The 13,857-nt window shown below is 33.0% G+C and overlaps 1 protein-coding gene across 2 annotated transcripts; it reads left to right on the top strand.

Moving 5' to 3' along the window:
• Window positions 1–3,178: 3,178 nt before the first annotated feature.
• On the top strand, window positions 3,179–8,947 carry LOC106459974 (zinc finger protein Xfin-like). 2 transcript variants are annotated; one of them, XM_022386551.1, is made up of 4 exons: window positions 3,199–3,239; window positions 3,809–3,908; window positions 4,703–4,811; window positions 5,470–8,947. In XM_022386551.1, exon 4 carries the CDS (start codon window positions 5,524–5,526, stop codon window positions 8,122–8,124), a length of 2,601 nt encoding a protein of 866 aa, XP_022242259.1. In that variant the 5' UTR covers window positions 3,199–3,239; window positions 3,809–3,908; window positions 4,703–4,811; window positions 5,470–5,523; the 3' UTR covers window positions 8,125–8,947. The 2 variants fall into 2 exon arrangements, with proteins under 2 accessions (XP_013775104.1, XP_022242259.1); XM_013919650.2 differs by lacking the exon at window positions 3,809–3,908 and having other exon boundaries at window positions 3,179–3,239.
• Window positions 8,948–13,857: the final 4,910 nt, after the last annotated feature.

Below are 13,857 nucleotides of genomic sequence, written 5' to 3'. Positions count from 1 at the left end.
GTGCTCGAGTTCAATTATACACTCTCTGAGTGCAGTTCAATTACTCATTACCTCGTCACGTTGTGACCATCTTATATATACCAGACTACCCTCAATCTAGTAGTCTCCCGATAATTCACGAAGGTTCGAGAGAAGGACGTGGCGTGATACTAGTCACGTGACCACGCTGACGCAACAATATTAACACATTATAAGGCCTCATATAATGACAAAACCAAACACCATCTACTAGCTAGAGTCAATGCATATGTGGTATTTCCATGAAAACACAAAAAAGTTGAGTAACTCTTTTGCTTTATCTGGACATGATAAACAGGACATGAACTTAACCTATCAAATTTCAATATTCTTTGCAAAGCCAAAACTGATCTGGAATTACTGAAACCCTTCACGTCAAACAACTTTCACCAACACTGAGCAACATGCAGTCTTCGTTTAAATTACAAATTTCTTATTATGTGTAGTATTTTGTTTGTTACTCATTTAATTTTTATGTTGTAATTTTACTAAATTACTGTTATGACAGTGTAAGTCACGTGACGCTGGAAGCATGCGCGCTGGAGTTTCTAGAAGGATCACGACTGTTCCTGGTAACTCTAGTCTTTTCTAGGCGCCCTCTATTTTAGTATATATGCCCGGCAAATAAAGCGGAGATAATAATTGCAGATAGACAGATATAGAGACAGATAACCGAGTCAAGTGAGCGGTAATGACCGTAAGTAAAGTGCATGAATTGTTGTGAATTATACCGCGTGTTGAAGTTAAAGTGACTGTGGAAATTCTGTGTATTGCAAAGCTGTATTGAGAAAGAATAAACTAGTTTTATTTAAGAAAGGACTTGTATCGCTGAAGTTCCTCGGGAAGAATTTTTACGGGAAATTAACAAACGACCAGAGACGTAACATTACTGTTATTATAGCATATATACATGTATATATATATATTGTAGTTACTTACTTAGGAACGAGGCCCGGCATGGCTAGGTGGTTAGGGCACACGGCTCGCAATCTGCGGGTCGCGGGTTAGAATCCCCGTCCCACCAAACATACTCGCCCTTTCACATGTGGGCGGCGTTATAATGTGACGGTCAATCCCACTATTCGTTGGTAAAAGAGTAGCCCAAGAGTTGGCGGTGGGTGGTGATGACTAGCTGCCTTCCCTCTAGTCTTACACTGCTAATTTAGGGACGGCTAGCGCAGATAGCCCTCGTGTAGCTTTGCGCGAAATCCAAAAAACAAACAAACATACTGCGCCGAGCTCCAGGGAAGAGCTGCAAAAGTCGGACTTAGGGATAATGTCAGTGACATCCCATCTATCTGGTCGTAAAATTGATAATTAAAAACGAAGTGATTGTCCTTGAGGATTAATTGAAGAAGCTATTCTAAATTTTTTTTAGTTAAACTTAAAGTGTTGATGATACTTTTGTAGTTTAAATTAACCTTTTAAAGTTTAACACGGATAGTTAAAGTTCAAACATTTTCGAAATGGCCATAACTAAATATGTTTTTGGTATTAATGTTTTTCTAGTACTTATATTAATATTATATTATATCATTGAAGGATTAGTATTACATTTTGTATGTTTCTTAAAGCCTTTCCTTCGTTATTATTAATATTATTTGTTGACCAAAATAAAAGTTATGAAGTTGCAATTTCCGTTCAATTATGATTTTAAAATGTTATTAGCAGCTCAAGTTATGTGACAAAACCGTATCGTGAATAGTTATGTAGAATGTAGAATATGGTTACAAAAGTTTATTGGAAAATTAACAGTTAGAGCATACACACTACGATTACCCTTGAAAGTTTGTTTTGGTTTCGGATATTTGCCCCAAGATACTCAAGGGCTATCTGCACTAGGTATTCTTAATTTTGAGCTAATAGACAAGAGGGAATATAACTAGTCAGCAGCACCTACCGCCAACTCTTGGGCTACTATTTTCTGATATAATAATGGGTTTTAACTGTTACTCTTATAATACACATGACGGCCACGAAATGTTATTTTGTATTAACAGGATACACAACATGGATGACAATATCTGTGTCTGGTCTTTTACAACAGTAGTAATGTGAAGTCATGTGCTTATAGCTACATATCATTTTAGGAGGAAAAGTCTTGAATAGTTAGATCTGGTTAGAAAGCTGGAAAGATTTGAAACCTCTTTCACAATTAACTAATTCGAAAATGCAAGTATTAAATTTACAAAATACTACACTTTTTCTTTTATTGCAAATATCTATCATAGATAACAAATCTCGTATAAGTATCTGAAACATATAATAAACCAAAAGTTAAGTTTTATTAAATATACAAATTTTTTTCAGAGTTCAGTCGGTTGTGGTCTCGCCGTTAGCGTGTAGGGTTATCAGTCTGAAGCATCATAGAAGAGTGACAACCAGTCCCATTATTTAATTCAAAGAGACGGACAAATCCCTTGCGGTTGCTAGCTGTCTGGGTATTAATTCAAAGTTAGAGTCAACTCGGTTATACCTGGCTCCTAGAGATCATTTACCTGTCTGTTTGTTCTACGTACGCACAAAATGCCCTTCAGGTAGATAATTCCAAATTATTTTTTCCGTGAAATAAATTGAATTTTTACGTTTATCCATCCTTAAGTTGACACTATTCCGCAGAAAAATCAAGATCAAGATTAATTTTCAAGAAAAAATAAAGCTGTGATTATTTTATTTAAATAAGCCTATTAATTATGTGGCGTAACTTTAGACATCCTTCAAGGGAAAAAGTAAATTGTTACTTGCAACAAATCGTGACAAAATTTCAAGAGTTATATTAATCTCTTCATATTATATGCTTATAGCAAACATAAGAAGGTGACACACATCCTAAGTAAGTTCACGCGAATAATGTTTTTTTCATTGATAGATTGTTTAGGCAGAGTATTTATGATGAGTACACTGGTATGAGCGGCAACTGCCTGTTGTCGAAAAACATTTGTGTAGAGGAAGGCGTTTCGAAAGTCTTTCTCTTCAGGTTCTGAAGACTTTTGAAACCCCGTCCTCTACATTTATGGTTTTTTTTAACACAATAAGTATTTGCCGTCAATTCCAGTGAATTTTTTTCCTCTTTCATTTATCTTTTGCCACACTGACATTTCACTTTACCATATGTACTAGAGGGCGCTTTTCAAAAGAACAGTTTTTCAAATAAATTAACGTTGGGCGTATAAGCTTGTAAAGTAAAATAAACACGATCGTTAGTGTGTTGGAGTTTAAAGGTGAGATTGTCCTACATATTAATATTATCTAAATTGTATCATATAAGTATAACGTTTATTGTGATATATATATATATATATATATATATGTTGTTTATGATTTAGCTTTTTGAAAAGCTTAATCATTTCACGACTACTTCAACTTTCAACATTAACTGTTTTTGATGTTGAAATTCAATTTCAAAGTTGCTAAGATTAAGAGTAAGACACCAGAGTGTACGTTACTAGTAGTATTTTAATACCAAATAATAGTGATGTAGTTGGTAATTCAACCACAGGAGCTTGCAGTTTAATTTTTAAATATAAAAAGTTAAATATTATAATTAATTGTTAATTCATTAATTTTTAAGTTAATGGAAAAATGTACTTGTCATACTTAAGAAATGTTTATCTGTATTAAAATTTGTTTTTTGATTGTTGTTCTTCAATACTGAAGTGAAGGCTAAAGCCTTAGTTTGGCGGGATTTACTATTTAAAGTATTTTGCATACATCTTTTAATTTCAAATTTTGCATAACTAAAGTTAATATTAACTAATGATGCAAAGTGTATGTCTCATATTATATCCAGCTTTAACTCCCCAAGTACTCATCACTTTCAGAAGTTCTCCTGAAGTTGAACTATTCCAATCCTGTTGCATCTATCATGTTTGAAGGTGATCTGTTGTGAGGTAAAATCTAGCTACCCTGTTCAAAAAATAAAACTGCCCAATTTATAGATGTTTTTTAGTTTTACCATGCCATATCTTATGTTCCCTAATTCTACTACTCTAACCATTAAAACAAAAAAAGGTGATGGATTAATCTTGTTTATTCCATTTAAAACTTTGAACACTTCAAAAAGATGTCCTCTAACCCTTGTTTTCTTGAGAGAAAATAATTAAAGAACCTTAACCTGTCTTTATATGACAGCACCTCCAACTCGTGAATCACCCCTAGTAGCCTTCCTTTGCTCTCTTTTCAATAAATCATTGTCCTTCTAAGATAGTACAAGATTTAAGACTGACACAGTGAATAAAGAGCACTAAAGTCTAGAGATTTTCATGAGTCTGCAGACCTGTATGTGCTCCAATGAAATTTTGTTTATTTTATAAGTATTTATTTGCTTATTGTAAAACAATTAAGTCACTTTGAGTGTTGATTGTTTGTTGTAATAAGCACAGTGAAATGAATTATGACCATCCTTGTTTATTGTATGTAGTTGTTTTTTGTTTTGTTTTTACATAAACATCCTGTTGTTTTTAGTCCATTTTGAAATTATACATTTAAATCAACTTGTATCTGAATACATGAAAGTTTTGTTAGTTGTTGCAAATAATATAACAATAGCAAACAACTGCAACATTTAACACAAACTAATACATATTTTAGGTTTTTCTATAACTTAATATTTTGTTGAATGTTTGATCACCCACTGACATTATGCTCAGTCTAATTCATTTCACCATATCATTTTATTTCTTAGGGAAGAGGATTAAAAACTGTCATAGTCAGTTTAGGAACTTTGAAAATGTTAGCATCAGAATTCCTGGAACTCCTTATGTTCTGGAGTAGGACTAAATGCTATATTTAGCGTGAGTATGAATTGCATATTCGTTCCTTGATTACGAAGAAATTGTCTGTGAAATTAAATGATGTGATTTACTTTCTTACAAACTGTTTGATTAATTAATGGACAGGAAGTTAGTTTTTTCTTCTGATCAATACATATAAATGACCTTGATCAGCATTTCTCAAACTGTGGTCTGCAAGGGTACTCCAGGGGGCAGTGAGGCATGTTCAAAATATCATAAATATTTTTTTAAAGTATGATTTATAAAATAGAACATTTTTCATAAATTTATATTTATATGAGTTAAAACATTTAATTTTGGAATACAGCTTTTCATATACATGGAATTTTATTTTTTTCAAAACAAAATGCATCAATATGTTTAGGGGTCAGCGAAACAATTTTAAATTAAACGGAATCCTTGGGTTACTGAAGTTTGAGAACTGCTGACCAGACAAACCGCTTGGCTCATTAACATTCATGCATTAAATATATGTATATATCTTTGGTTTCTAGCAGTATTTAATGTTTTGCACGGTATCAACATTAATATTACAGAAACTGTTTTGTTTTCCAGTTGTATTTAATGTTTTGCATGGTATCAACATTAATATTACAGAAATTGTTTTGTTTTCCAGTAGTATTTAAGGTTTTGCATTGTATTGACATTACTATTACAGAAACTGTTCTTCATTTGTGTTTACATCCTTATGTCACACTAACTTTTGAAGATCATGGAAAAGCATCATTGCCCTTTCTGCCCTGTCTATTACTTTGCTGCTGGACCTTGGGAACGACATATACACAAAAAACACAAAGATGAATTGATAAGGACCTTAGATAATGCAGTTTTCTATAAATGTGAGTTATGTGATGCATGCTATTACAAGGAAGATCTTTTGAAAAGTCATATAGAAGCAGAACATCACAAGATTTTCAAGAAAGTAGCCATAAGTGATGGTGGAAGCAAGAATCAAGACAGCTTTCAGACTGTTGGACAAGTTCCTGCTACAAAACCACATACCAGTTACTCTTTTACTACCAATTGCCCATTTTGTACTGAACTATTTTCAAGCCAAGTATTAGTTGTTAAACATGCAGAAAGAAACCACAAAAAACTGTTGAAAAAATTCATTTTACAGGGTACTGGTGAACCAAAATACCAGTGTTTAGTATGTTCAGCCAAGTTCTTTGAGAAAAAATATCTTGAAAAACACAGAAAATTTAACATACATCTTGTGAAACAGCAAGATGATAGCACCACTGGTACTAGCAAGAGCAGCTCAGTTTCTGCAAAATTGACAAACAAAGGACAGGAGTTGCAAAAGTCAAATCAGCAAGTTCATTGGAAACTGAATGAAAAGAAGAAGGGGGCTTATGATGGTGTTTCTGGAACTGAAAGTCAAATTTATGAAAGAGCTGAGCATAACTTCAAAAATACGAAGGAAAAACAAAGAGTTGAGCACAAGTATGAAGGCATAGTGGAAATGCCAAAGTCAATTCATACTGAAGACAAAAAGCTAGGTCGATGTAGCGATGTTGAGGTGATAAAGAGTTCCTTAAAATATCCATCTGTATCAAATGGTGAGAACAGTAGAACCCAGCTCTGTGGTACAACAAGGGCTTCACAAGATGTCCTAACAGATAGAGGAAGGAATGGTGCATTAGGTCACTGGTCTTTAGGTAACATGCCAGAAATAGAAGGATATCAAGAAAATCGTACCAAAACAGGTACTGACAAAAACATTCATATACAAAATGCTGTTGTGTACAAACGCTACCTCCCATTTGGTCCTTCATTTGGCTATGAAAGTGAATTAGAGAAAAATATTAATATGAAGGGAAAGCTGAATTCCTCAAGGTGTTTTTGTTGTGTGTGTAATATGTCATTCAGTAATCATGGAGATCTGGAGAAACACTTCCTTGTTGATCATGGTGTTAGTAATATGTCTGTAGGATTTCAGGGTAACCAGAAAAAGTCTCCAGTGCAAAGTGAATTAGGTAACGATGAAAGAAACTGTAACTCATCTTGGAGTTTGCATCGTGACAAGCACTGTACTGACAATCCCGAATCTATTGTAACTTGTCCACTGTGTGCTAGTCACTTTCCATCACAGTTACTCTTCAACATCCACTCCTGGTCACATGCCGATACGAACCAGGTTCCACATTTTTTTGCTTCCACCATGTATTGTTGCAAGTGTAAGAAGACTTTTAATTCACGTAGCCAGTTTTTTTCTCATACCAAAGAAGTCCACAATGACGTCCGTCACCTGTGTGAGTTCTGTCCAACGTTTTACTACAGTCAGTCAGCTCTCTCTAGACACCTGAGCAGAAACCATGAAGAAGAAGTATTACTGCTTAGCAAAGAGTTACCCAAGTTTGTGTGTGTATTATGTTCAGCACGTTTCTATTTTGCAGATCCTCTGGTTCACCATCTACAGCAACATGATGGATACAACTCTGTGATAACAGAGGAACATTACCCTCCCAACCAGTGTTTGTCTTCTTCCAGAGTGGGTAAGAAACAAGAGCCAAAACTGAAACCGGGAGAGCCAACTGTAATGTGTATTGGTTGTTCTAAACCATTGAATAGTGAGAAACAAGAAAAACACTCAACAGACACTGAGCAGATATCTCTCGCTTCCAGATGTAATGTCAAATCTATGTACAATAAGGAGATTGGCCCAACACGGTTACATTCTACTGTAATGCATAATAAAAAGACTGAAAGCGGTGTTGAAGCTAGAAACAACATACGTTATTCTTGTGCATATTGTGGAGGGGTGTTTTCATCCAGTTCTCTCTTACAAGAACACATTAAAAGCCATAAGAAACTGAGTCAGTTTTTAAAACCACTTTATGGTTGTGCTAAGTGTTCGGCTAAATTTTACCAAAATCGCTACTTGAGACATCACTTGAGGTTTCACCATGGGTCAAAGGTCACACCAAGAAAGTGTCACAAGAGTAGGAGAAATACTGCTTCTGTGGATGTTTCAAGTGTCAGAGTCCAGAAAACCTCTTCAGCTGGACATGTAGGCAGTGACTGGTTTTCAAGCTTAAGAAGTAATAAGACTAGTCATGGAACTAGCAGCACAAGTTCTCTGCCTATAAGTGTGTCTCTAAAAGAAAATTCTGTGTTTTCAAAGGATAACCCAGGAAGTAGTTGCCAAGCAACCATACAGGAAGATAATCCTGGTAAAAGAAAAAGTAAATCGATACAGTGTACCTTGTGTCATCACAGCTGTGATTCTCAGTCCATAATGGTCAGACACCTGAAGGAATTTCATCGAATAACCAAGTTCGAAACACGGACAACAGATGTGCAGATGTAAATCAGGACAATTGTGAAAGCACATTATTCATTCTATAATCATGTAAAAGATCTAAGAAACTTGAAAACCTTTTTTTCTTTTGTTAGTATTCCTTCTTTTTTACATTGGTGAGATGACACGTTCAACACCTGTTCTGATAAAAATAAATAAAAAAAGGAAATGCAAAAATCATTGTTGGGAATTACTTACAGTACAGGTATCCTATGAATACCTAACAATGTATAATCACATGTATTTCAAGAATTCTCATTGTTGGGAATTACTTACAGTATAAGTATCCTATGAATACCTAACAATGTATAATCACATGTATTTCAAGAATTCGTTTTAAAAGCCGTACGTGTCCCATACTACCCAAAGTAAATTTTTGTTTGCTGTGAAAGAAAGAAAGAAAAATATGGCAGTTTTAATCAATTTAGATTGCTAAACCATGGATGATTTTAATTTGTAGTGGTTTATTAGGTAGCATAACACAAATAATGAAGTATTATTCATGTTTATTGCAACCAGTGGAAGTTTGTTTTATATATACGATTTCATATAACCACAACAGAAGTTAAATTTTACGTGTCAAAAAATGGTTTAGTTACATACAGTATATATAACCCGTTATGCCATGCCCTGGGCATTGAGGAGTGTATACATAACCCGTTATTCCATGCTCTGGGCATCAAGGAGTTTTTCATCATTATTTCTATTTTATTAATTTTATTACCAAACATTTTCTACCCCAAGAAGACTATGACCCACCCTGTAGTGTACTGTAAATGAGTACAGTATGTGAGTTTACAGGATACCTCAGGGTATAAATGTTTCCTGTGGCATCGTGTAATGGGCCGTGTGCTGAAAGTTAGTATTCAGCATATGAGAAATTGTATATCTTATTTTTTCCTATTTTTAAATTAAGACTAACATTTTATCTACTAAATGGTCATGGACCAAATGTTTTTAAGTTGCTTTTTTTAACAATCTTGTATTTTTTTTATTTAGATAGTTGTTGTTTTTTTGTTTTGTTTTTTGTATAAATATATACAGTGTAAGTAGGCTGTATTCTTATTCCATATCATATTTGTCTATCATTTTATTTCTAATGGCTGATAACAGTCAAGAATGATGAGAAAAGTTATTTATATAAATATGTGATCTTTCCATAGATATTGATAAACACATGCACATATAGTGTTTACACAGATATAAATTGATATTTTATATAATGCTTCAGTAACGGGGATTGTAGACTGGTTCCAGGAAAGATTCGATGAAATTATAGTTTAATTCCATTTGTTACAGAAGGTGCATCAATGTTTATTATGTGATGCCAGACAATTATTTGACATATCATTAAAGTACTTTTTTTATTCATGTGGCTGTCAGGAAGAGTGATTAGTGACCTTAACTAATCCAAACCAAAATTTAGCAGGAGTCACTTTGTAATTCTTTTATTACCAAAGATATAAGAAGCCTAGTAAAGTTGATTATTTTTTTTTTTAAGAATCTAAAGTATAAAAATAAAATCACAGAAAGCCATTTGGTCTCATGAGATCATCCACACACAAAAATTAATTAAATTTCATTATTATTTTTATATTTATCATTGCTTTAGAATATATATATATGTATTAAGTTATATTTTAAGAGTAATCCATTGTGTGAGATTATGTTATTGTTTTATTAGTGTACAAACTCATGACGTTTGTATAGTTTTTTAACTTCAACATCATTATTACCATAAAATACCTTGTTGAATTTACTAACTGGAACTTTGTGCAATAAAATTAGCAGGGGTAAGAACAAGAAATTTTTGCCAAGGTAGATAATATATATATATATTTACTCCATCAAATTTTCTTGTTCTTGGTGTATAAATACTCATAAGAGAAAAGATGGTAGAGATGGATCGTATTATTAGAAGCCGCATGTGATCTGGCCTTTCATTTTTTTGGCTAAATCTGTAGAAAGTGCTGCTCTACTAAGCCTGAATGATTTTATTTCTAAGGTCAACTTTCTGACTCACCTAATAAATTACCCAGCATACTGATGGAACATAATCAAGTGATTTTATAATTTGGTTGTAACAGAAAATTGAAACTCTGTTAACGTATAGAATGAGAATAAACGTCCTATATGCAAAAGTTTAAACAGGTGATTTTGTTCTTGTGTATGGGGAACAAATCTTGATTTAATATAGACTAAGAAGATGTAAAATGTTTTAATCTTATAATTAAATCATTCAAAATTATTCCAAAATATGTTATTTTTAGTTAGAAACTAGGCTAAAGACATATCTGTTTTACAGAGGAGTTTTATTGTGTAGAGCAGCGTTTCCCAAACTTTTCCAACTAGGGACCGGTTTATTTTTTTAATTTTTCATGAGGCTCGACGTCCTCAAATACCTAATTAGATAACCCACTTAGACATGGCTAAGCCGTAACATTAAGCTGGAAGTAATAGTTCATTGTTTTTTAATCATTACATTAGCTGTATACTTATTAATGGTGTTTTAAGAAATAAACTTACCTTATGTTTTTCATCACACAGCAAATTCAAATCAGGAGGAAAAGAAGTCTGTTTGATCTTCAAATCTTACTTGACATCTAATCTGTTCCTGTACTTGTTTTTTAAGAAAACCAATGTTGAAAAGCCTGATTTGCATTTATAAGTCGTGACAAAGGGCATAAGAAATCTCGCTGTTTTTTCTGATAAGTTTGGATACTCAGCATGACAGCTCAGCCAAAAATTAATTAATGAGACTTAACTAAAACAGTCTTTCAATGCGGTGTCACAGGAAAGTTCAATAATAGAAACAATTTCTGATTCACTGAGTTGTAATCCTTCCTCGTTTTCCGTGTCAACAGTAAAACCATTCCTGATCCACATTTTACTGCTGGTAATTGGAGGAAAATATTCCTTCAAGCATGAATTTAGCCCCAAAAGATGCTCTTTATTTGATAATAAAATCTCATCTGGAATATTTCCTTCTTCATCTTGTTTTGTAATTCTGTTAAAGTAGAGAAAGACTTATAATCTCTCTTCTCAACTCAATGTACCCACAAGTTAATTTTTTTATAGTTGCTTCTATCTTTTCCTGGACTTTAAAAATATTTGTTAGCACCTTGTAAGTTTTAGATTTAATGCATTTAAGAAGCCAAAAATGTCAAATAAAAAGGCCACCTTAATTAACTAATGTAAATTATGACACCTGTCTCTGAATTCAAATATTGCATCTGTTGCTGATGGGGGATGTTGCTCCAAAAACAAGATAAATTCATTCTTCATTTCGATGATTCTTTTTAAGACACTTCCTCTTGATAACCACCGAACTTCACGGTGTAATAGGAGATGCTCATGTTCACTTCCTAATTCTTTGCACAAAGCAGTAAAGATTCTTGTGAATTCAACAAATGAGATTTTATATAGTTTGTGAATTTAACACATTCTTGCATAGTTGAATTCAAAAGTAAGGGCATTTTCTTCACAGCTAATGCCTCTCTGTGAATGCTACAGTGCACCCATTCACAGTCTGGTGCCACTGATTGGATCTTTTAGAAAACTTCTGTATGGGAACCTGCCATTGAGTGAGCACCATCGGTACTCAATCCAACACATTTTTTTCATTGAATACCACTCTGAATTATAAAATTATTGATTAAATTAAAAATTTTGTCAGCCATTGTTCTTGTTGGAAGTGCAAAAAGTGTGTGAAATTATTGTTTGGAAAAACTATTTCATTTTTCTTATTTCTGTTAGTCTGAGGCTCCCTTGATGTGAATAAAAAAAGGTTGAGGCCCCTCAAACCTCGAACTAGGCTGCATTTGCACACCACTTGAGGTCTTCTTGTGTGATGCATGTTTTTTGAGCCATCTATCTATATTGGAGAGAGTTTTTCTTAAAAATGAACAACATAAATATATTTAGTTAGTACAAAGTATATCACAAACAATTCTCTCTCTTCTCAGAACAAACTGACACTTCTAACACTGGCCACCAGCAACTTGTCTGCTGCCACCTGGTGCCACCAGATGTAAGACTCAGGTCTCGCATGTCTGTCAATTTCTATTAACAGAGTAAGCAAATTTAACGCATTTGGAATAAAATTCCTAAAACTTGTCTCGAAGAACCAGTTAACTTGAATGAACAAATGGTCCTTTTATGTGAGACAAAATCCCTTCTTTGATCTTACCTGCAGACGGGAAGATCGGCTTGGACTCAGCAGAGGGACATGTCTAGCTAACATGTGGTTTAAATTTACGGTATTTCACAAGAATCTCAAGGTTATCAACACCATAAAACTTAATATTAGGCTCTCTAAATTGCACAAAGTGAGTACAACTTAATTCCTGAGGGACTGAAGGTATAAAGGCAGCTGTCAACTGGTGAATTCTATAGTTTCATAGTCTTAAGTACAGACTTTTACTTTTCGTTCCTGTTATATTAGCTTAGTTGAAATACTGATAAATCCAAGATAGATGAAATGAAAATTTAAATTATAATTATAATGTAAAATATTAATTTTATTAGAATATATTTATATTAACTGGTTTAATTACATTTTTCGGTGCTACTATAGCGTGAGGTCTACCGCCATATGTCGCCTACCCAGGTCTATCAAACATGTATAAAAATGTATCAAATTAAGTGTTTATCGCTAAAATAAGTGTATGGAAATGTGTGATATCCATGAGGGATGGATAATGCAGCGGTAGACCTCACGCTATAGTACTAACGGGAGGTAGACCTCACGCTATAGTAGCACCCATTTTTCTTTAATATACAACAAGAGCTTGGAGAAAGTTTAAAAATGGCAGTTGGTAGTGAAAGGGTTAAAATTAATTAATTTTAATTTTTTTAGTTTTCTGTGGGCCAGCATTTTTTTTCTTTTTTTTTTTTTCCATGGACCGGTCCTGGGTTGTGAACCACAATTTGGGAAACGCTGGTGTAGAAAGTAACAGATTTTTAAAAAAGTTGCATTAAAAATGTAGTGTACTTACATAATTTAAAGAAATATACCAGCACAAGTGACTGCCATAAAAAAGCCATGAGTAATACAATTATATGGTCTTGCATTGTGAATTTCTTGTAGTTACTGTTTAGTATATTTGGTTGAAAGTCTGAAGAATGATGTATTTAATATGTATTAACTGGTTTAACAATATTGCCTGATTTAATCATTCATTTTAAGCATTTTGTTTACAAATTGTAATATACATTACAGGAATTTTACGTGTGTGAGACTGTTAAGAATGTATAAATTTATATATACTTGCACATGATTAATATAAAACATTCAGGATAACTTGTAAGTGTTTGGACTAGTGTATCTGAATACATATGATTGAAATGTTCTTTAGTTTCTTTATATACGTTGAACTTCAGTTTATTTAGAATAATTTACATATATCAATATTATACTTTGATTTTATGCAGTTTATTGTTTTTTTTATACTTATTTACTGTCTTTTTTGTCATTTATTTATGTACAAGATCAAAGTTTGAATAAGAAAAATGTTCCAAAAAGCATACTCACCTTACTGGCTTGAAACATCTTACCGAGATTATTTAATATTGGTGTTAAATTTGTTGTTAAACCAGGTATATCAATGTGTTTATCGTAACTATATATTTTTTCTTTTTATCAATATGTAATTTATTTTATTTGTAATATTTTTTTCTATATACTTTTTCATCTCCCAGATAATATATATATATATATATAGACATACACAGCATGGTCAC

This window comes from Limulus polyphemus, unplaced genomic scaffold, assembly GCF_000517525.1.
Source record: "Limulus polyphemus unplaced genomic scaffold, Limulus_polyphemus-2.1.2 Scaffold689, whole genome shotgun sequence".
In the NCBI taxonomy this organism is placed as follows: domain Eukaryota; kingdom Metazoa; phylum Arthropoda; class Merostomata; order Xiphosura; family Limulidae; genus Limulus; species Limulus polyphemus.
This window is presented reverse-complemented; position numbering and strand designations above follow the sequence as displayed.